The sequence below is a fragment of the Leptinotarsa decemlineata genome, unplaced genomic scaffold (assembly GCF_025532065.1).
Source record: "Leptinotarsa decemlineata unplaced genomic scaffold, Ldec_3_MD MMD2_tig00026299_RagTag_RagTag, whole genome shotgun sequence".
Taxonomy (NCBI): Eukaryota; Metazoa; Arthropoda; class Insecta; order Coleoptera; family Chrysomelidae; genus Leptinotarsa; species Leptinotarsa decemlineata.
The window spans coordinates 4,757,876-4,783,633 of NW_027412676.1; the positions used below are offsets into that span (position 1 = coordinate 4,757,876).

General features: G+C 35.2%; 1 protein-coding gene across 2 annotated transcripts in view; it reads left to right on the forward strand.

Annotated features, from left to right (window-relative positions):
* The first annotated feature begins 432 nt into the window (after positions 1-432).
* Positions 433-25,758, forward strand: part of LOC111506733 (peptidyl-alpha-hydroxyglycine alpha-amidating lyase 2) — a 50,920-nt gene continuing 25,594 nt past the window's right edge. Inside the window, exons 1-4 of one of the 2 annotated variants that reach the window (XM_074180738.1) lie at positions 433-616; positions 18,221-18,399; positions 21,682-21,880; positions 24,555-24,756. In XM_074180738.1, the coding sequence (XP_074036839.1) occupies positions 473-616; positions 18,221-18,399; positions 21,682-21,880; positions 24,555-24,756 (724 nt within the window). In that variant the 5' untranslated portion in view covers positions 433-472. Of the gene's footprint in view, positions 617-13,248; positions 13,409-18,220; positions 18,400-21,681; positions 21,881-24,554; positions 24,757-25,758 lie in introns of those variants that run through there. The other variant, XM_074180739.1, reaches the window with a different exon arrangement.

The following is a 25,758-nucleotide window of genomic DNA, read 5'->3' on the forward strand; positions in this document are numbered from 1 at the left end:
GTTTATGAATCAAGAGCTCATGATTAACTTTGTCGAAAGCTTTGGAAAAAATCAGTGAATTTTTGAAGGATACTTTATGATTTCAATCTGTCGATTGAAATCGAATTAGATAATTATGACGCTTATTTAGTTAGTGACATTCGCGTTGAGAATAGTGTTATAGTTCTGATACGTGGAAGAAGTGATATGTGACATATAATTGTATGTATGTATATGAACCTGATGGACAAATTCCCTATTGATCTGAAATCTTTCTATTGAATGAACTTGTTAATTCCATTTTGAATCATTTCAAGGACACCTTGAAAATCACAGTCAGTACAAAAACTGTTGAGGTATTATAGATTTCCAGAAACTCTTCAGAGTGGTAGGGAAAAATCGCGCATTCACAATTCGTCCTACTGAGATTACCGCCACGATGCGCTGTTATTCCACGCTATTCACGAACTCCTGCTATCGATCTCAGTCGGCCATGGTCACCTCAATCGTTGCCGTATTCGGGCTGTTGGTGCTCTTCGTTTCGGGGTTGCCCTTCGACGAAGATAATGGAAAAGCGACCAAAGCTTTCTACGATGAAGTGAGGCAATTGCTGAGCCTCAATCCGGGAGTTTCCCAGGTACGTGACACACGTTTATGGATATACTGTTTGAAATGAATTTCAGACCGGTTATATAACCTTGCGCCCAAGATTTTATAAAATAATTTGATACCAATGAGAACGAATATCAAGTATATGTTTTATTCATGATAATAATTAACTTCTGAGAGATATTTCTTTTGATGCGTCTCAAGGCTTAAAATGGTGTGAAATGTTTATGTTTTCTGTTAATGAAGCGATGGTATAAAACTGAGAAAAATAAACGAATATGTGGAAAAAGATTTTATTGAAATGATTCAAATATTTTATAAAACAACGATAAAAATAAAAACAACAATCAAAATTAATTGGCCGGGGCGACTTCATTGATTCCAGTGGCGCATTTGCTTTTTCAGCTCCAGGAAAACCCGGAAAAACCTGCAGCACCACATTATCTGAAGATCTTGATCTGCCAATATCCTCTCTCTCATAAAACAAAATGTAGTGTGTCTCTAGAGGCTCCAATAGATTCAATACATCGCCAGAACACTCGTGACACGAAGTGTCGTACTATCGTCAAACTATCGTCAAACTTAAACTAGTCCGTTTCGTCTTTGACCAAGGCGTAATAATTACCAAAATCAACGCCAGAACTACAGTGAACAATTACTGCATGAATATTATAATAGTGGTCTGCTAGATTGAAAAGTTCATCTATTTCGAACCTTCGAAAGAGTTTCTTGCTTTCGTCAGAGATTGAGTCTTGTTTGAAGATCATCATATAAATGAATTGTTTCATTAAAGCCTTCTAGAAAAAAAATTCTGAACCTTCTGAACCACCTATGTATAATATTCACCTATTTTTCGTACTCCTACAGTTTCATTAGAATCAAGTGTTAAATTTCGAATAACCAAATTTCGTAGGTACAAGAAAAAAAAACAAAACCAAATGGCTTGATTGATTCTAATGATTTATTATTTGTCTTCTCGCGTGATAACAGAATATCTAGATACTAGATCGTGAAAAAGGAGAATTGAAACATTCTATGTTTTTATAACACTTACATTTATAACTAACGTTACTGCAGTTTCGTCTTATACATATTCATTAAGAAAAGTCCTTGTGGGACAAAATTACAGTAACGTTATAACGTTATAAATACAAGTAGTATAAAAAGCATAAGAAGTTTCAATTCTCTGTGAATGGTATCTGATTTGATCCCATCACAAATGGTTGGAATACAAACGGAACAGAGAAAAGTGAATTATACGAAATAATTCATGTAACAATATTTGTTTCGCAAGTATTTTTCTCGTGTGATTTTGTATCAAGATGGAGAAGTAGAAGGCCATAACCTTTCCCAAAAAAATCTCTCCATAAAATATACCCTTTCAATTTCAACAACATTCCTATGGCTGGGATTCAATCAAGTAAGCGAACGAATGTTATTTACGTACTGTCATCGATCACATGTGTGGATTCAACACATTTCCTGACAAAAAGTCGTATTTATGAATTCATTGAGTGTATTTTCTTATAATGTTATTCGTATTTGCTACTAAAGAGCGAATAAGGCAAGTGTCTTACGGCAAAATATCGGATGTATAGCAGTGAGGATGACAGTGTACCATTTAAGTGAAATTTTACTTCTTTCATGAATTATATTGTGTAGGAATCCTGTAAATGATATCCGATTCGATCCCATCACGGAAGTTTGGAATAGAAACGGAATAGAGAAAAGTGTTTTTCGTATAATTCAGCATTCATATAAAAGTATTTGTTTCGAACGTATTTTTCTTTCGTGTAATTCGATGTTTATATAAAAATAACTCTTTAAAAGGGCTTTTTCTTCCAGTTCGTGAAAGTTACTTTGCATGGCCTACAGATATTTGTATAGAGTCAATTTTTGAAACAGATTGCTTTCTTCCTTTTTTTGGGAGATTCCCACATGTTTCGTATCAAGATGGAGAAATAGAAGTCGAAAACCTTTATTTGCTAAATATTAATTTCTCCTTAAAATATACCCTTCCAATTTGTACTACTTAGTAACGGCTTCGTTCAACAGTTTATCACTATATAGTATAAGTCGTTTCCCGCTGTCTGTCCCTACGTATGCTTAGATCTTTGAAACTACACTGATAATTTCAGAAGTTTTTAATATGATGTAAATGAAAACACATTTTTTCACGTTCAGTTTGCAAACGCTGGCAGAACCCTACGGGATAGATCAAAAATATACTACAGTATCATACACTTTAAGGTCTACAAAAGAGTCCGCATCGGTATGTCTATGTCTCAGGGATAATCCAAAACCCCAGCATTGATTCTTATCCAATTGAGTACATGGAATATATTTTGCATTCGATATAGATCAATATGGCCTTCCACAGCATGTAATTCAAATGAATACTTCTGAAGATATTACAGATTCAAATAGCAGGGACATTTGTTGAAAAAATTATTACATTCATGAAACAATCATTTTGGCAAGACTGTTGGAAATGACAGGGGTATTGACGAACCCAATAGCGTCATCGAGACACTCTTGGGTCTAAGACTGCCATCAAGTACATCAATGTACTAGGAAACATAAAAGGATAAACCTTCACAAACAGACCTTCAGAAAAAAAAGTGAAGAAATGTTTCAACAGAACTTTGATCATTGAACACTTTGCATTTAGAGAACACCTGGAAAAATAGGGCTGAATAACAAAGGAACGGTGATTGCTCAATATATTTTGTGACGTGTGGCAGTGGATCACACAAAGTACGAAATTTATGGTCAATTTTAATTAATTACCCATAGAAAAATATGACGAACACTAGTATAGGGAGACACATTATTGGAATCGGTGTCCTGAATAAAAAATGAAGAAAAGGTGGGTTCATGAGGCTCAGTGTTTCCCGAAGACTTGGAAGAATTGGCTCCCAAATGAAAAAAAAAACTATGACAGGAACAAAATCACTGCCATTGCTTATTATGGGTTCTTACAAATGTGCATGTGTTTCTCACCTTTGTTTACATATTTATAAAAATCATGATCCAGTGACACATGTGCTGATTTGAAGTATTCGAGAAAAATGCTAATAAAAATATCACACTCCGTTCCTTCTACAACCATCCTCATTTACTAGATATTAATTCATTTCATGTATCAATGAATACAATTTTGAGTGAACTAACATTATTACCTGAGAAAAATCATTACTTTCATCTATATCAATTTAAGCGAGTCTTCATCTAATTGCAGAGCATATACTTCTTTCGAAGTACTGGTATATAGGAAATACCAATCCCGCTTTCTGCTTCGATAAGTTTGTTGGGGGTTAAAATGGACACCAATATGTCTTGGCACAATCATGTCGCTGGAATTGCAAAGGCTGCTTCTCAAAAACTTGGAACACTGTTCCGTACCAGAAAACTGTACACACCTCAGATGCTTTATAATGCTCAGATCAGACCTTCTTTGGAGTATTGTTCTTATGTATGGAGCTCTGCCCACAAACGTACCCTGAAGTAGTTGGATTCCATACAGAAAAGAGCCATCCGCTTGATTGGAGACGCGAGTATCACGTGCAACCTTGATAGCCTGAAACACCTGCTCGTTTCCTCTTCACGGCGCATGCTCGACCCTGGATGTTACTGCTCTACGAAGACACCACGAGATATTCACGCGTCTTTTCTTCAACAGTCTGGATTGTTGCTATAAAAATATGGAGAATTTCGAGGAGTGTTACGGAAGCGCAGAAGGGCCACATATTTTTATCATTTGTTTCTTGAAAATTACGACTTTTATCTCAAAATTTCCACTTTAATCTCGAAATTTCGACTTCAAACTCGATATTTCGAATTTGAAGTCGTAATTTCGAAATTACGAGATTGAAGTCGAAATTTCGAGTTTCAAGTCGAAATTTCGAGTTTAAAGTCGTAATTTCGAAATTACGAGATTGAAGTCTAAATTTCGAGATAAAAGTCGAAACTTTGGGATTTAAGTCGAAATTTTGATATAAAAGACGAAATTTCGAGATTCAAAGTCGTAATTTAGAGATTAAAGTCGAAATTTCGAGATAAAAGTCGAAATTTCGAGATTCAAAGTCGTAGTTTCCAAGAAACAAATAATAAAAATATGTGGCCCTTCTGCGCTTCCGTAGAGTGTTATCCAACAATACCCTGTTTTGTTTGATTTGTTCAATAAATTTTATCACGATCTAAATTTTAATTACAATATCCTCCTCACAGGATGAGGTGTCAGAATCCGACAGAAAAGTCATCGTAAACAAATCTACTAGTATCGAGCCATTAAGTACGGAAGGGGAAATAAAAAGAGGAACCAATCAGGAATGAAAGGAAAAAAGTGGGGAAACAGCATCCTGTCCTGCAAGTCAAAGGAAGGCAAAGGCCAGGTCATGTCGCGTCATGTTTGCGTCCTGTCGCAGTGTGCCTCTTGATTAATACTGGCATTGTCAAATATAATTCTCGACACGTCGCTATCAGCATAAAAAAGCAGCTTTCAATAATAGTATACTTTTTTCTCAACCTATTGAATATTCCACTCAGATCAAGATCTTCAGATGATGTGGTGCTGAAGGTTTTTCCGGGTTTTCCTGCAGCTGAAAAAGCAAATGCGCTACTGGAATCAATGAAGTCGCCCCGGAGCGCCTATTAATTTATTTTTATTGGTGTTTTTATTTTTATCGTTGTTTTATTCAATATAGAAAAAAAACTCAGAAAGTCATTTTCAGAGAGATCTGAGTTTTAGCAATCAAAATGATGAAACAATGTTAACAAGGTAGCTATTAACGATACCATTCTTTTTCTTTTCAAGAAAATATGAAAACCCTCCAATAATATCGCCGGTTTTTTTTAAGAAAGACTTCGACATGGCTCACAGAAATAACAGTAATTTAAACAAATTTATCAAAAACAATAGAGACAAAACTCAAGTGTCGGATAGATCAGTATATATAAGTTGACTTGTGGTTCTAGTTCAAAATTTCATATTGGCTAAACGAGGAGAACCTTTTCTCAAAGAATGAAAGAAAATGGAAGTAATTTCTTGAACGTAAATACCAATTCCACATTTGCAAACCATCTCTTAGCATAACGTCATGAGTTCAACCACTACTATGAATCATTTAAAACTCAATATTTTGGAATGCTTGGAAATTTGAAAATTTTGGAATTTCTGGAAATCCACTGAATGGCCAAGAGAAATTGAATTCTTTCACTCTATTGAATCCATTTTCTAATGTGGAAATTGGTTTTATGGTTGTAATTACCTACATGTACATTCAATGAGCTAGTAAAATGTTTTTTATAATCTGTTTTTCCGTTAACCAGCTGTCGTTCCCTACGAACGACAATTCTCAAAAGTCGAATCTTGTGCGAGCTAAGGACTAATGAGGTTTTAACTTTTAACGTGTGATTCCTAACACGGGTTGGAAGATAGGAAGTGAAAATCGATCGTCCGACCTTGCGGAAAGAACCACCGGTTCGCTCAGCGGAGGTTTAGTGAGTAGAGCAAACCTCTTACATCAACCCACCAGACTATCGTCCCACCGTTCAAATTAATAATAAAAATATGATAAAATACGTGTTGCAGTTTTGTAAACTAATCACTGAATACTTTATGGATTCTCATCAAGTATCGTCCCATTTCATCACATATGATTTAATTAATTCGATATTACCAGAAAAACAAAACAGCATTTTACATTTTTTGTACTAAAATGTTAGTCTGTTTTTTTTAGTTTCTGCGAGATATAAGGAAGAGGTGAACAACGATCAAAAAAGATTTCAAACCGATATTTATCGGCTAGAGAAGTTTGAAAAAATCCGTCCTTGTGGTCGGTTTAGACCTAAGGGTATATAAAGTGTTTTTTTTCCAATTGGCAAGTGTGCTACTTTGATCTCTATAATGAAAATGAATAAATCAATAAAAAGTATTACAATGGCAGACCGGGTTCATATCAAGTCATTTACTTCAATTGATGTAAACCAATTTCTGCCTCGACATAATTATGGGATAAAAATAGCAACCTTTTATTGATATTTGATATTCGCATTCTGCTCCACTCGAAACACGAATGTTTTATACGTATCGGAATCATTTGAAATTAGTTTTATGTTCCAAAAAGCGATGAAATGTACCGGAGTGGTAACAAACATGTGTTCAGTTGATTGAACTTATCGCCATATAATTCTAAAGTAATAAACACTGGATGACGTATTGGCATTTCAGTTCAATCGCGGTCAAATATGGGAGTCACTAATACCAAGTACATTTTATACCCGTTTCTTATGGAGATGAATTATAGTTAGAGGTGTAACTATTGAGAACTATAGAAATGACGGGTATCTGTGATTTGGGGGAACTTATAGGTTAGGTCAAAAGTGAGTGGATTTATTCGACCCTCCAACGCAAACCACAAGAGTTTATTGTGGCTCACACCTATTCACACTCGACCAAATGAACCTAGCTTCTTAACGAATCCGATTATTGATTGATCTTTCAGGCGTACTTCTAGTGTGTACCGGTCAAATCAAGTAGGATATGTGATAATTCTTCGATGTCTTAGGTTATAAAGGTTACTTGTGATTTAGAGGTTTTTAACCAGACGGATGTCTCTTTGAATTGAATCTAGCAGTTTCGATATCTGATGGAATTGGCCGATACTTGATGAAAATGTGAGATTTTCATTGAAAGTTTACAAAACCGCAATACGTGTTTTACTATACAACAGCTTTCTCAGGCACGCACACTCAGTATATCCACTCTCAGAAATATGAGGCGTAGTACCCTGTGTTTCCCTTTTCATTATTTCAAAGATCGATGGCATAAGAAGGAAGGTGGCCTATTGTTTTTTTTTTGGAAACCATATCGATGATTCTTTAGATCAGGGTTGTCCAACTGGCGGCCCGCGGGCCGCATCCGGCCCGCGAGGCTATTTGTTGTGGCCCACGTAAGATTTTCGAAAAGCATATATTTTCTTTAAATGCTGCCACTGTGAAAAAAGATTTTTTAATTTATATTTCATGGTTTAGCAGTGTTTTTACATCACAAGTACTGTACCGCGTGCCGCTTTGCGGACGTGTAACGAACACAATCGTCCTCCACCACTATGAGAACTGCACTGATTACTGCGCATCACAGTTCACGCAGGCTACACCTCCCACCTCCCACTGCTTACCATCCGTCGCCAGGCACCATCGTGCGACTGACACGTATTCTAGTCGGCTAATCTATTACGTTGCTAGTGAACAGTGCTTGATTAATTCTTTGTTTAGATTCCTCTTATACAATAATGAGTGTAAAACCAATAAAACGGAAAATTGATAGTGAGAACAGAATTTACAAAGAAAGTTGGGAGAGTGATTACTTGATTGCTAACAATAATGGAAAGTTGCAGTGCTTAGTGTGCATGAATGTAGTTTCAGTGCCTAAAGAATATAATGTGAGAAGACATTACACAACAGTGCATGAAAATAAGTATGCTACGTACACAAATGAAAGTCGGCGTGCCCTAGTTGCAGATTTGAAGAAAAAGCTTAAACAGCAAACTGGTATGTTCAGTAAAATATTACACTCTCAAACGCATTCTTTGCATGCATCTTATGCCGTGTCGCTTGAGCTGGCAAAGGCAAAAAAACCTTTCACTGATGGCAATTTGATAAAAAAATGTGCTGTTGAAATGGCCAAAGCTTTCGGTGATTCTAAAATGGCGGAGAAATTTGAATCAGTGCCACTTTCACATCAAACCATACAAAGAAGGATTGTTGCTATGGGTGAGCAAGTAGAAAAATCTATGCTTAGCCTGGTTAAGAAAAGTTCATATTTCTCACTTTGTTTGGATGAAAGCACTGATCAAACCGATATTAGTCAGCTGTTAATATTTGTGCGCACTACTTTTGATGATTTTACCAGTAAAGAGGAGTTATTTGATATTTGTCCTCTTTATGGAACAACAAAAGGAAAAGACATCTATGAGGCTGTGAAGAAAACAGTTGACAGAATTGGAGGCTTTGATAAATGTTCAGCCATAGCAACAGATGGGGCCCCATCAATGACAGGTAAAAAAATTGGATTAGTGGGTCTGCTTCGAGAGAATGGTGTCACTTGCCCAACAATTCATTGTATTATACATCAGGGAGCTTTATGTGGAAAATCAGTCAAGGAAGATCAAGTTTTCCAAACCGTGATTAAGATTATAAATATGATTAGAGGTGGAAATCGATCTCTTTTACACAGGCAACTTAAGCAGTTTTTAGTGGAAACAGAGGCTGAGTATGGAGACTTGCTAATGTACAACCATGTAAGGTGGCTGAGTGCAGGAAAGTGCATGGAACGATTTTTTGCCATAAGAAAGGAAATCCCTGCATTCCTCAACAAATACGTTTCATCTGACACAACTGAACTGGAAGAGAAGTTTAAGGATCCAGAATTCTTAAGACAGTTAGCATTTATAACAGATCTGACTAATCATCTTAACAAGTTAAACTTGAGTCTCCAAGGAAGAAACCAGACGGTTTCAGATTTGATCGGAATGATAAACGGATTCCGGAATAAGCTGAACGTGTTTAAACGTGCTTTGGAAAAGAACAACCTGACACACTTCCCTAGCTGTCTGCAAATAGCAGAAGAATTCAACGGTGAGGAAAATATTGAGTTTTCATCCTGCATTTCACAAATTGAACAAGTTATTGATGAATTCAATACAAGATTTGAAGAAATTGAAAGTCTTAAAAGCAGTGTACTACTTTATAATAACCCTCTTGGAGCAACCATTGATGATCAACCACCCAACTTACAGCTTGAGTTATGTGATCTTCAAGCAGACATGTACCTAATCACCAAACAAGAAAAGGGACCTGAATTTTTCAAATTACTGCCAAAGGAGAAATTCCCAAACCTGCGAGATTTTGGACTGAAAATGACGTCAATGTTCGGAAGCACATATACATGTGAAAGTGCCTTTTCCTCCATGAAATACATTAAAAACAAAAACAGAAGCAACCTAACCGATTTTTCCTTACTTCATCTTATGAGACTGTCTACAACTGAACTGGAGGTGGACATTTCCTCATTGGTGGATGAAGCCGATCGACCACAGTCCTCACACTAATTGATACATCTTTTTCGTTGCTTTTGCAATGTTTGTCTTCATTATTAAAAAGTGTTATCAATAAATTTTCCGTTTATCAAAAAATGTATTTGTTGAGCAATAAAAGAAATAATACTCTTTTTTGTTTTAATTATTTTTATACCTCACTTTATTTTGTTATTACTTGTTACAAAATTATTATATGGCCCGCGACAACATCAAAGGTTTTAGTTTTGGCCCTTGAGGCATTGCAAGTTGGACACCCCTGCTTTAGATGTTGAAGTAGTCCCCATTTTGAGAATATGTTGCACCACTCTCCAAATTACCGCCTCTGAGCGACTTCTGTATCGTGACGTCATATTTTCACCAAGAAGAAGAATTCGAATAAATTTTCAGAGCATTCAAATATGGCATATCTGGTGTTCAAAAAGTCTTAGTACGGGCTAATACCTCCGAAGTCAGTGTAGATAGAAAAACGAAATTTTGACTGTTACAGTTGTTCAAGAAATCCACTTCTTCGCGTGTCTAGAACTTTTTTATTCTTGCGGGAGCGGCACTAGGGCGCTGCACCCTATAATCTTAAATGGAATCCATCGATATGTAGTTTTGTTGGCCTTGAAAAACAAACGTCTCTGCACAGACTGGTTGCCCGTCCGTTAAAATCGAGAAGTTTTAAATTAAAGTTTTGGGTACTGTTGCTGTTCAACCCAAGCAATCAGTGCGCACAATAGCTGCCGCTGTATGTACAGACAAATTAATTTTCAAAACAGCATGGATTCCATTTCTCTTCGAAATCCATTTTGCATAAGAACTGAATGCAGGTGACTCGCATCGAACAATGCAGTTTAGCGAAACCATGAAACTTAATTGCCATACAACCCAACTTTCTCTGTCGAATATGTTTCAGTGAAGAAACAAGCATTTTCATTAAAGATGATGTTGATGAACACGACTGTTGATACTGCAGTGATCACATTCTTCTATGTATGGAAGAAGCTCATACACAAAATCCCGAGAAATTGAACGTATGAGCAGGAGTCATAGGATATGGAAATTGGTCTTTTTTATCGTCGGAAATCTTTCCAGACGCTTATACTTACAACTCTTAGAAGAAACTATTACACCTTGGATTGAAGCTGCTTTTGAAAATTATGCTTCCGGTTACGATCCAATTTTTCAGCAGAGTGGGTCACCTCCACATTTTTATGATCCTGTAAGAGAATACCTAGATGAGGAATTTCCTGGTCGTTGAGTTGTGCGTAGAGGGGATAATGAATGTCCTCTGACCTCTTTGCCCTTGACTACAATAACGAATCACAGATGTGTGAGCTACTATAACACTAGAAATTCTGGCAATTGTAAGGGCGTAATTTGAAAGTAGACTTTATTATTGTCAAAAGGTTGGTGGTAGTCATTTTGAACATCTTATTAAATAAAGTACTTGTTTATGACCGGCATTTATTATTGACTTCAAAAACTACACCTCACTATTTGATCTCCACAAACTTTATTTGAAAAATATCGCACACCATGTTTCGCTGAGACATTAGCTTTTTCAAGTAATTTCATAATGTCTTAGCGAAGCATGTTGCGAGATATTTCTCAAATAAAGTTTGTGGAGATAAAATCGTGAGGTGTAGTTTTTGAAATTACTATGGATCTTCATCAAGTACCGGCCGAATCAATCAGAAAATTTATTATTGATATTGCTCATTAATCGGAAACGGGTCCGTAGAGACCTTTAAATTTTGTAGAAATGTTTGTTACCTCAAGGCCTTCAAAATGAGCTATACAGTGTCTGTTCACAAAGTGAACTAAATTTTCATTTTTCACGAAATTTACATTTTGTCCCCTTCAAAGTAGCCCCCCTCAGATATAATACACATGTGCCAGTATTTTCTTCACATCTCGGAGCAGTCCTGATATGCACTTTCTGGTATGTTCTTGAATTCTCTTAGCGGTTCGATTTTTATCTCCTCAATCGTCGTGAAACGCCATCCTTTCTTTCATGGATATCTTCAGTCTTGGGAACAGAAAAAAATTGTTTTTGGCGGTGTTGTTTTTGGCGGAAAAACTGCGAACAAGCAATGACGAGTAATCAGGTGCATTATCGTGATGCAAAAGCCATGAATTGTTTTTCTACACTACGGGACGTTTTCTTCGTATTGCTTCTCGCAAGCGGTGCATAACTTCAAGATAATACTCCTCATTGACCGTACGACTATTTGGCAAGAACTCCTGATGCCCTACACCACGATAATCGAAGACAACAGTGACCAAAACTATGATCGAAATGGCGTGCTTTTTTTTATTTTGATTCTCTGGGGCTCTTCCATTGGGACGATTGGCCTTTGGTTTCGATATCATAACCATATATCCATGAATCGTCACCAATTATGACCCTTTTAGGCAAAGCTGGATCACCGTTGACGTTATTCAACAATTCCTGAGCGATGCTCATGCAATTTTGGAACGCTGCCACACACTTCATGTCCGAAATTTTTGAAAAAAATGCATGGCTTAAACCAACCGATATCCCAACATCCTTAGCAACTTCTCTAATAGTGATTCGATGATTCTCCATAATCATTTTCTTCACTTTCTCAACATTTTCCATCAGTTTTGATGTGCTGGGGTGTCCAAATGAGAGACAATGGTTACAATGGTTCAAATTAGTTCCATTTTGTGATGGCATTTTATTATTTTATAGGCAATAAACATGAATAGTTACTATTAAGGACACACGTATATACCTACTCAACTTGAATGTCAACCTTTGAATTCATCATATCAGAATTCATCATATCAAAAACAAGTTACATTTCCTGTTTTCACACTGATTTATTGGTTAGATTCATTCAACTCTTTTTTTTTCGGTGCTTGTAAATTGAAGTTTGTACTCGAAATGTTTTTTTGCTTTTAATCATTTTTTTTTCATTTTTTCATTGGATTCAGAGTGACTATATTTTATTTCTCATATTGTTTTCACTTGATACCCGTATCGAAGGATTGACAAAAAAAAATGCGACATCTTGACCGGTCCACCATATTGAATTTAGACCCTTTTCCGTATTTTCAGCAAACCCCTTCCATTCAATACCCAACTCATGAAGGTGCATATAAAATTAGTTTTCTATCTTGGTCTTATTGAATGTAGAATGTCGTCATTAAGCTAATCCACCATTGTTGTAAAAACTAAACGAGTACACAAAATTTCAGCTCAATCGAATGAAGATAACTGTTTTAAAATCCTGCTGGAATTAAAAATTCTGAGTTTGAGACCGTAATTTCATTAAATTTCACGTTCAAAGTCGGAATGTAAGTGTTTTTTTAAATTTGTGGCCCTTCTACGTATTCGTACATTCTCGTTTAGTCATAAAAAATAATAAATTCATAAACTCACGGGTCTGAATTTCAGTCTGCCTTTCGTCGAATTTATACATTGAGCATGAAGAAATTTTAACAATTACCATTAATATATCGAAAAACTTTGCAAACAAATAGAAGTGGCTACCACATCCTTGTAAACGCATAAGAGAAATGGAGCACCGTTATACGTCATACTCACTCGACCACACTACCTTCAACGGTGCTAACGAGTCCGTAGTTTGTGCGGCGATGGCACAATGAATATTAAAAGAAACTATGTAATATCAGTATGCACTTTATTGGTTTTCATTCTGATAATAATAGCTGTTAGCGTCAAAAACTCGTCCGAAACTAAGCAGGTGAGAACAATTTTTTTATAAGGAATGTGTGACAAGAATGTTTAAAAATGACGAAAAATTCCACATTGTTCATACGTGCCGATCCGGTAATGGGTCGCCTTGGTAACCAGTGACGGTCCACGCGGGCTATCTTTTGATGAGTGGAAGTAACGTAATCTACTCAACTGTTTGATTAACTGTTTCGAGTGTTTGATTTCTACTCTCCTAGACCATATGGTGGAGATCATGTAACAGATTGGATAGGTTAACTAATATACTATAGATGATACACTGTCTATCGATTATGAATATATGCATTGGAGAGTGAGATGAAGGTTTACATTTCTTTCAAGTGGAATCCATATTTATCGTTTTCAACCTTACGGCTTTCGGTTCAGATCATTCATTTGGAAGCAACTTGTAAATTTTCATTATGTTGAGTAGAAGGTGACCTAAGTAACAGTAGTCTAGATATTAGTCAACTTGTCGTTCATATTCTGCCAAAGAAAATGATTTGGCAAGCACAGAAAACTCTTGAGGACCTGACGAATATTTAATTGAAAAAAAGTTATATCGATTTGAGTTACTTACAGCATCATATACTATTCACTAGTTGTTATCGTCCTGGATTCAAATTGATTTTATTCATTTTATTATGTCTAATAAATAAACTTTTGAAAGCAATGACGTTTCAGTTTCGACTTTTGATCAGTTTTCACTCAAAAATTATAATTAGAAATTTCACTAAAATCGGTACAAAATGTAAAAGCTGTGTACACTATTTTTGCCTCATTGATAAAAAGAAAGGTTATAATAATAACCAAACAATCATTATAAAAGTAACTGTTATAAATTCAAGTCATAGTCAAATAGAAAAATACGTATACATATACTTGTATTTAACTACTCTTCAACCATCCATAGGAAATGAAGAATATAAAAAAATAAAAATAAATAAGAATAAAATAGATTCCAAATACCGTTTTTTGAATTAGTCTAGCTGTGGCTATTCAACTTAACCATAAGAAGAGCTTACGCACCAAATGAGATTTATTATAGTGGATCAATTAATCAAATTATGGTTTACTGCTTCATTATCAGAGAGATTACATAGATACGAAAGGTAATATGATTTGGCGCATCAAATTGTTCCGGTACTTAACAGTGCATATATAAGACGAGTTTGAAAAAAAGGTAAATTTTATAATATGTAATGTGTAGAGTGGTTAGAGAGTGTGTCCTGTTGAGTTTCACTGTTTGGAACGTAAAAGATTTTTCATTTCGTATTCGATTTTAATAATATTCTACATTTTGAACGCTTCTGCTAACATATTGTACATACAGATTGCAATAAAGACAAATGGCCTTTGAAAAATTGCTGTTCTATTCTGAGGCACGGTGAATGTAGACTTGTTTCTCACATTCATTCTTTGAATGGATTTGAGATCGACAAGTGAAGCAACGTTTCAGGCTTAGTGGGTCAGGATTATTCAAAAGTTTTTTTTACGAAGGCATTTGAGTGAAGTTGTCTGCTATTTCCCACGTTGAACCACTTACATTCAATGAGTTTATGAGGGATAGGTTCATATTTCTTCATCCCAAACGTAAGTCTACAACAACTACTTTGTACCTTCTGAACTCGCATTCTATCAACGATCGTTAAAAATGTCCGTAAATGAAGTCACAGTAATTCAAGTGACTCAAAACAAGTGACTCATAGTGTACTTTTCAATATGAAATTGAGGAGGACTTTCTTTCAGTTTGTGTCTGAAAGTTACTTCTTTGCATGATCTACACATCCATGTATAGAGTTACTTATTTTCAAGTTGATTACTTTCTTCCTTCCTTTGGAAGATTCCCTCATCCCTTTTTTTGTATCGAAATGGAGTAGTAGAAAGCCAAAAACTTTCTTTCCCAAAAATTAATCACTCCTAAAAATATAACCCCTTCAATTCAAATTGAGAATATGCCGATTACTCCAAATGAGCTTAAGTGATCCTAAAGCTCTGCCTACCATACTTTTTATGTACTGGGAGAAACGATCTCAGATTTTGGTTATGTCATAAATAATCTTTTGAATATTATGGAGACAGTGGGTAGCAAACTAAGGATTCCTTGGGAACATTCTTTGGGATTGTTTTTATTTGGAATTGGTACACCAAATCAGTGTCTCCAAAGTATTGGAAAGTACGATCTTTCATTTGCAACTATTGATAATATGAGCTATATATCTATCAATAAATGGGCTACAGAGTGGTAAGATTCTTGAGTTTATATTATCTACTCCAAATGACAATCCTGAACTTCTATTAAAGTCAAGTGAAAAAAAAAGTTGTTAGATATGAACTGAGTTACTGTAAATATTCATTTTTTTTCTTCACAAACATTAGAAACAGTTTGTAGGTAGTAGAGAAATAATTATTCAATGTATGACAGTTGGCCGAATTGTCAGAAACTGCAGTCAATTTTTTTTCGACCTCTTATTAGGTATTTTTACCTCCCACAATCTGAAAATTATAATGGAGAACTTTATACAACTGTAGAAAGGGCAAACTTTTTAGTTTTCTCTTATAAGTTACTTCGTAAAATCAAAGTATTTTTCACGAACAAAAATGTTCTATTTATCATTAAGTTGTCGTATTCAACAATTTGACCTATGAAAAAAATTGATAAAAAACAATACAATACTTATCTTTACGTTTCCGAGGCCAAAATCTGCCTCCGTCTTCAGAAATGGACAGAAAATTCAAAGATATTTGCAGTTATTCCTTTGCTGATTATTTATTTCTCAACTTCTTCGACATATGTCAAAGGAGTTTTGAAATGTGAAATTATGTCAATGTTGTTGATTGACAACTTGAAACATTCGATTTAATACAATATCAGTCAGTTGCCATTTTGCCACTATCCAAATTATTCTTCAAGATGGGTAGCCAAGCACGATCTATTTCTAAGGAAATACAATTTTCTCCAGATATAAAAATATACGCTGATTATTTTAGCTTACGTCTCTTAGAGTGAGGATCTTTGTAATCATTCTTGTCTTGTTTCATTTAACTCGATGTTCACCATCTGATTTCAAAATGTGTCTGACAATTTAGATCCTGTCAATTGTCTATTTTTTATGTAATCTCGATGTTCATTCTCACGCACTTTCAATGGTCTTGAAGTTTCACCAATATAACTTTTACCACAAGAACAAGATATTTTTTGTTTTGAAAGAAGTTCTAACATCATACCTATTTCCAATTCGTCTTATTTTTTCAGATAGTCCTAGAATGTAAGGTATAAGGTTGTGAAAGGTGTCGGTGGATGTTGAGTCGGTAATTGTTAAGTTGGATGTTGTTGAATTTGTGAAGCTGTTCGTACAGCTATATTTTCTACTCTACTCTATATTTTTTATTGCATTTATCGTTGACTTCATGAACGAATCTGGATAAGCGTAATCTTTCAAAACAAATTAAGTTAACGATATTTCTTTATTGATATTTTCAGTTGAATTGCATAATGTTTTTGCTTTACTACAGAGCAAAAACAATATGCAATTCAAAAATTATTAACTGATCAATTATTATTCTATTTTCAACACTCCCATGATGATTCTATGTGTAGTGAAGATATCTATTTGTATGTGTTTTCTTCCGATATACATTAGTATCAAATTGATCTGATGACTTCTTCAACATTACATCAAGAAAAGGAAGTTGACCGTTTTGTTCAATCTCTATTGTGAACTTTATTGTCGGTTTCCGCTCGTTGATATAACTCAAGAAAGTATTCAGATCATCATGGTTTCTATCCCAAATAGCAAAGAAATCGTCACCATATCTCCACCAAACTTTGGGACCATTCTGGTAAGTCTCAACAAAAGATTCTCCAAAATACTCCATATATATGTTACTTAAGATGGGACATAAAGGGGAACCCCAAGTCATGCCAAATTCTTGTTGATAGAAATCATCTTTATATAATTTTCATATTTTTCAGAATGTGGAAGGTAAAAATACCCAAAGAAGGTCAATAAAAACCCATCTGGTAATTCAATTTTTTCATCAGAGTCATTTTTGGTGATGGTGTTATGCCAAATAAATCATCAAGGAAGCAATTCCAGTTAAAATTTTTGAAAGAGCAGTATTCAATGATTCTAGATTCACTAGGAACATCAAGTTCGAAAAAAGTTTGTGATCTGATATCCCATGTTCGAACAAATTGCAAGATTTATTGGCCAATAACATCAAGTATTGTACTCGAGAAATTTGTTATCCTGATTACATCATTTGTAATTTGTTGCCTTCAATAACTGATACAATATACTACAAGATTTTCATCATAATGATTTCACGAAAACAGCGACACATCTTTCGCTATACAAGAGCTTCCTCGACATTCTCGCTTGGGGAAGCTGTAACATGTGTAGCAGTTTTTGTAAAACTTTCACAGTGAAAATCTTGTGATAGATTGTATCACTCGTTGGATTTTATGGATTTTAATCAAGTATCGGCCATTTCTAACCAATATATGCCTATATTTCTTTCTATGATAGTATCACACCAGATTATAACATATAGTTATAACCGTTAATAATATTCGCCCAAACAAAAGTATGTTCATGTGGAATTTGTTGTTCCAAAAGGATTTTTTTCCAGTTTGTATTCGTAACATATTTCTGTACATGATTTAGATATCTTTATGAAGAGTGTTTTGTTACAGTTACTTTCTATCTTTCTTTCTTTGGAAGAAGTAGAAAACTAAAATGCCCAGAAATTAATCTCTTCCAAAAATACCCTTGCCAACGTAAAAATTCATTCTGAATATGGCTCGTTCAATTTCCAGGAAGTCTCTAAAGCGGAACAACAGGTTACTGACGAAGCAGTTGATAAACCCGACGTGCCCAGAGCTGTGAAGAAATGGCCACAGGAGCCGCTAAAGTTGGGACAAGTGTCAGGAGTTTCGGTGAACTCCGCTCTGCAACCAGTAATTTTTCATCGAGCTGATAGAGTGTGGGATCAAAAGTAAGTCTTCCAAATTTTCATTGCATTGAAAAACGTTCACAAAAAAAGTACATGTAAGCATTTGACTTCCTGAATATGATACGTAACTTAATTATTTAGTGTCACTAATATCTTGTGACAAACTGAGTCGGATATTTGTTGTTTTTTTTCACGTAATTAACTGTTAAATGACAAAAAATATCGAGTCACCGTTAGATGGTTATTGAAGGAGCATATTTTTTATTTATGTAAGCATTAACTTCCTAAATGTGATGGATAACTTGATTTTTCTGTTTCTCTAGTATATTCATAGCCTGACAGGGATTAGAGTTCATTTAATGGAATTGAAATATCTCAAAAAAGGATTGAAAAAAATCGAATATATTGTTAATATAGGTATAACGAAGTTTGAACATATTGACAATATTCGCTGAAAAAGTATTAGATATTGGATAGATACCACAAAAATCAAGAATAACCCCAAATTTTGAATTTGACATAAATTGAAAGCGTCAACATATTCTAGGCAGATGAAAAATTCAAAAAGAGTTCAAAATTCACAAGAAAAACTAACTGGAAACTTACCTAAGAACAAAAGTACTGACTTGCTCAAAGAAATTATCGAGACCAAAACTCGAATAATATACGAAAGAAAGACATTCGCATATTACTCAGAGGAAAAGTAAGCGATATGAAAACAATTTGGAAAGAAATGAAGTTTATTTAAAAAGAAATGCTCAATTTGAAGAGTGCAAAGTCTGTTGCCAATTTTTCACCACACCATATCACTGAGTCTTCAATTCAAACATTTCATAAAACGAAATTGGATATCGCAAACTCAAAAACTAACATTTGCCTTGATAATCTCAATATTGAAACCAAAGCTTTCATTGTAAATCCTAAGAAAAAACAAGACGGCAGTAAAAGAAAGAAAGACATAAATGAAAATTACTGTATCGAAAATTGAATTTCGGAGAAATGGAGAATTGATGATATCATAAAAAGAGGAACTGGAGAAAAACTTGGTTATGAATATGAGATGAAACCGGAAAATAAGAAACCGATGCTGAAAATTGTCGGTATGAATGAGGAGTGTGAAGAAGTAAAATTCATTGATGTGATCGAAAAGGATAATAAATGTGTAACAGAATACTTCGATATTGAACTGATTGCAATAAAGAAAATGAATATACGTTATCAGGCTATTATTCATTGTGATAAAAAAATTACTATACGATCTTGAAAATAGATATACTTTGTATAAATGATTCGATATTTCTTGTGTATGAGACGTTGTTAAAAATGTAGTTATTTCCAACATTTTATTGATAAATGTAGAAGACAACAGGTAGCATCGGAGAAAATTAACTGGGCAGAGTTAGCACTGGTCTGCACCAGAAGAGTGCACAAGTGCTTTCTTCCCCTCAACCAAAACCGAACTATATTATTACAGGGTGTGACAACTTAACCTATTGCAGATAAAGCACACACGCAAATTTACATGTTTTTGAATTATCCCTGAAGTTTCGACATAGCACAACAACTAATAACGGATTATAACTAACAAAAAATCATAATAATAACTCACCTGACAGAAGACATTTTTTCAGTTTGCGCATTTGAAGGAACGAATGGAATTTTGTTACAGAGCCTATGAGAAAGACGATCGAAACTGACTCGATGTATGCAGTGGTGGCGTAAGTCTAGATTTGAATCATACGTTCAGGTAGTAAACGAAGTTAAGGTGAGAAAGGCCTAATGATGCAAGACACAAGACAATCACACAAGATGATTTTTCCTTTTTTATCGAATATTATATTATTCTACCTGAATAATTTAGTCACAAGCTATTGATATTGAAAGCAAGATTTCTCGAATTGTCGGACAGACAAAGGGTATTTCTCCAATATGGATGTCCAAGGAGTGGCATCGATTGCGTATTTTTTTTCAACTGAATAATGGATTTAGAACGGTTCATAAAGAGAATTTGAAAGATACGGTAATGATAAATTTGATATCTGAATTTAGTTGGAAGTTTGCTGAATGGAGATCTTTTTCTAAAAATGAAATATAAATCTGCGTATTGATGACGAATAGCACAGGTCCCAGTAAAGAGCTTTGTGGGACTCCATTCACCATGTGCATACAGTTAGAACAACACCCCTTCACCAAAACGGAATTGTTTTTAGTGAACAAAACACAAGCACTACAGGAAAATCCTCAAGGTGCTTTATGAGCGGTGCTGTGCGAAAGTAGTGATTCACATTGGATTCAAATCGCTGGAGATTAAATCCATTTGGAGAAACGTTCTCAGGAAGTCTATTCCACATAAATGCAGTTCTCCAAGTGGAAGAGTTCTTGAACAGTGAATTTCTAGTTGAATTTCTGAGTTGAACCTCATAATGATGAGCAGTCACAGTTCGTCGCGTATTTCTGCTCACTTGAACACCTTCCGTGAAAGTATCTATAGAACAGAGACAAATCTCTAACTTTTCTTCGATGTTCCAGACTATCAAGGTTGCGAGTGATATTCGCGTCTCTAATCAGGCGAAAGGCTCTCCTTTTGATGGAATCTAGCAGCTTCAGGGTATGCTTAGGGGCGGAGCTCCATACATGAGAACAATACTTCAAAGAAGGTCTTATCTGAGCATTATGAAGTATCAAAAGTTACTGAGGTGTGTACAGTTTTCTTGTTCGGAACAGTGTTCCCAGTTTTTGAAAAGCGCCTTTTGCAATTCCAGCGACATGATTGTGCCCAGATTTGTTTCAGATTTGAGGAAAGACATGATTACTCATACAAAAATTTAATATGTAGTAGGTATTTATAATCTCGTAGGAAAACTGACAATGTTAGCTGGAAAATAAATGTCCATGCTACCTAAGTAAATCCGAAAAAACGGTGACACTACATGATAATTATTATTTCTTCAAAACTGATATAATTCATGTTTGAAAATTGTAGTGTAAAGCCTGCTGATTCCTTTAGTAGTAATTATTTTCTTCTACGGTACTATCAGTACTGAAGCATTATACTAACTGTTAAGTATATTGTTATCACCGGCACATTATATTTACTGATTATTCCATGAAATATTTTTCGTTTATTGCATTCAACTAATTTACTTCACATTCAACTGATATTTTTTTGTAATATCCTTCCTTTCATATACAAAATAATGGAAAAAATTAATAAAGAGAAAATCTCCTGGGAGAAATAAGAAACTTACCATGTTAGAACTAGACTTCTGATTCACTAAAATATCTGATGAATGAATTATACTGATCCAATTTTGAATTTTGTAGCACTTTCAATAATTCGAACCATTACCAAAATATCCATTTGGGACCAATCAAGGAACACACCGTTCTTACTTTAGACCCACAGACTGGAAAAGTACTGGGAAAATGGGGAGCAGATCTCTTCTATATGCCGCATGGATTGACAGTGGATAGACACGACAATTTGTGGGTCACAGATGTAGCCCTACACCAAGCATTCAAGGTACCATTTGCATTTAGGATCTAATAAATAATAATCTAGATTGAAAATTCAGGTGATGATCAGAGAGTCAACTCTTTTATTAATATGTTACCTGAAGTACTGATTCATCATTTATTCGTATCACAATGCTGACTCGTAAACATGTTTACTGTTTGTGTAAAGGTGCGTATTCACCAAAAAAGCGAGCATGAGCAAGCATTCGTGTATGTTTGCTCGTGTTCGCTCATGTTCGCTTTTTTGGTGAATACCCACCTGTAGTACCGCCTTCTTCTCGATCTTTTCTGAACGCGAACAAGCATACGTTCGCTCGCTCGCTTGCCCGTACTCAACAGACGATTATTGATGCAAAATGCTCGTTCACTTTTGTTCGCTCGTGCTCGCTTTTTTGGTTAATACGCACCTTAAAGGTGCGTACCTTTATGGTGCGTATTCACCAAAAAAGCGAGCACGAGCGAACAAGAGCGAATAAGAGTGAACGAGCATTCTGCATTAATAATCGTCTGGTGAGTACGGGCTAGCGAGCGAGCGAACGTATGCTTGTTCGCGTTCAGAAAAGATCGAGAAGAAGGCGGTACATCAAAAGGTGCTCGCACAAAGTAGATGGATCAACTACGACTACGAACTTGAAGATATCCACTCCGGTGTGGACGAGACATCAATATGTCGTGCAAACACGAGCGAAAATGAGCGAACACGAGCAAAAATACACGAATGCTCGCTCAGGCTCGCTCGTGCTCGCTTTTTTGGTGAATACGCACCTTAACGTGTAAAGGTGCGTATTCACCAAAAAAGCGAGCACGAGTGAACGAGAGTGAACGAGCATTCTGCATCAATAATCAATAATGAGCGAACACGAGCAAACATACACGAATGCTCGCTCATGCTCGCTCATGCTCGCTCGTGCTTGCTTTTTTGTGAATACGCACCTTAAAATTCGTACAAGCTTTAGGAGTTTAATCCCAAAATTACTGTTAGATACTGTAATGTTTTTATAAAACATATGGAATATACAATAAAATGTGTTCTCGCTTTCTGTCTGTTGATCTCAATCAGTGTTTTAGAAACGTGTATCTTTATATTTACATTATGAATTAATGTGAGTCCATTCTCCGTCATAGGTGAGTCCTATTGCAGATAACAGTGACAGGCCAAAATGTCAGTTACCATTTTTACCGCTTTCAAATTATATTGCAATCTTGAATTTCACTAGTTCGGACTTCCCTTGTCTAATATATAAAATGATTTGAAATCCCTGAAACAATTAAAAAAGAAGAACTAAAAATGAATAGCTGAAAATAACAAATATATTAAGCAAACATAATTTGAAACGAAATAATAGTGAAATAAAATACAAGTAAAAATAGAACGATTGAACAAACATTGAAATCAAAGAAATAAAATGAAAATAAAAATAAAAACGTTAAGAGACTCCAAGCCACGTTAGTTCACGACGTTTCGATTGTTAGTATCTACAATCATCTTCGGGTGATGACTGGACTGGTTCCTCCGAGAGATGACTATTTATAGGTCGTTCGAGTACTTTCACTTATCCCCGCTTTTCATTTTTTTTCCGCTGCACTGGTTCAGTGGGAGATGATCGTTTGGCGGGAGTTGGTCATTTTTCGCTTGATGATGGGTTTCCATATGTTGCGTATCTCTACGCTAGCTTGGTTGAATACGTTGTTGGACAACATGTATGCGGCTTCCTTGAATTTTCTCCCAAACCAATGTTTCTCTCTGTGTATGATCTCAGCTTGGGACCACTCGATGTTGTGTTGAAGGGTTCAAACATGGTCTGCTATTCCTGATCTGCTGGTTTTCCCTCGCTGTGTGTGTTTCTTGTGCTCTTTCTTCAATGGCCACTTAGTTTCACCAATAAAGGATTTTCCGCACTCACAGGGTATCCGGTAAATGCAATTCTTGGAATCGCAGTCCGCGATTCGACAGACACGTTGGTCGCTAGTTGAAGCCCTAGGATGAACGATCGATTTTCACACGTTAAAAGATAAGACCTTGTTAGTCTTTAGTTTGCACAAGTTTCGACTTCTGATGGTTGTCGTTCGTAGGGGTGCAACAGTTTGTTAAGGGAAAAACAGATTTTAAATAGCACAGATTTTGAACAGAACAGCCAGACAGATAGATATCGAGCTCTTCATTTTTTCTGTTTGATGAATATGGCATTGACTTTTAAAAATTGTTTTCAGATGGTGTGTAGGTTTTCACGGCCGATGTTCTACAAATTTTCCTATTGCAGGTACCTGACTGTATCATTGTATATTTAAGGACTTGTTTTGACAAAATGTATCAGTTCAACAAATCGAAACCGGTTGTAACAAATAAAAAACTTAGTGAAAATCAGACAAAAGTTGTTTTCTATATCCTATATTCAGTATCTTGCTGTATTTTGAGTAGCGCTCAAATTATGAAGGCTGTTCGAAGATTAAAACGGTCTTCTTAAAGCAACTGTCACAACGTCTGATTAACTGAGTCATTCATCCAAATGAAATATTCAAGATGATAGTCTGATATTGTTTCCATCATAAGTAAACAACTAGTTTGAGATGAGGAAAAGAGAACTCCGACAGTGAAATGTACTGTGAAACTCCGTTAACTATCTCTTGTATAATGTACTTCAAAGAGCAGTATAAAAAATTGATCATCATTTTTTTTTCAGTTCAAACCTGGAGAATTACAACCAACTTTGACATTTGGTGAACGTTTTCGTCCAGGACCTGACCCCAAACATTTGTGCATGCCCACCTCCATTGCCGTGGCAACCACTGGAGAAATCTTTCTAGCTGATGGTTACTGTAATAGCCGAATTCTCAAATATAATGCTCTCGGAGTTCTTCTCAGAGTTATTCCTGGTCCTTCAGGTAAAGATCAATTTTATCGAAATAAGGTTATTCAATTCAAATAATGGGATAAAAAATAAATAAGTGCTGAAAGAAATTGCTGCTCAGACTAATATTCAAAAGGTGACGGCACATTTGCAGAAGATATTTTAGTCGAGTTGAAAGTTATTAATGAATGCGAAATCGATAGTATTGAGGTGCGTTTGCACTTAGTTCAAAACTTTGCCCAATATACTTTCATCTCCCATTCTAAATGAAATAATTCTCTAGATTGCGTACGAAACTGTTTGAGACAATCTCAGTACCTTAATATTGACCTCTTATATTCCGCAGTATTTTCCATGATGAATTTCAGTGGTTCGGACTTCCATTGTCTGATATCATATAAAATGATTTGAAAAATTTGAAAAATTTGAAAAATTAATAGCAAATAGCAAAAATTAAGCAAAAAAAACCTGAAATGAAATAATAGTGAAATTAAATACAAGTGAAAATAGAACAATTGAACAAAAAATAAAAATAAAAAGTTAAGAGACTCCAAGCTAAGTTACAACCACGACGTTTCGATTGTTAGTATCCACAATCGTCTTCGGGTGACAGAAAATCATCATGAATCATGAAACATTGTCAATCACCTTCAAACAAAGTATTCTCCAGTTTGTGTGGTCATCGAGAACTCAATAGTCTGATCTTAAACATAAATTATTTCAGGTCAGTAATGAACCAAGTCGAAAATGATTTTACCTATGTTGGACCATTTCCTTCATAAAAACGGGGCGAAAAAGCATTTCGACAATAACAATTTTGGTATACTGGTCTACTGCGCCGAAGGTAAGCAAAGACCATAAAAAAGAGAAGATGAACAATTCTGGTAATTTGAAAATTATTAACGTAGCCGAAATAAAAGTATAGCGTACTACACTGGATCTACCAAGTAATAAAAAAATCTAACGATTTCGTTGGTACCTACCTATCAACAATATTCCATTCACCTACTACAAACGGCTACATGTAATTCTGAAA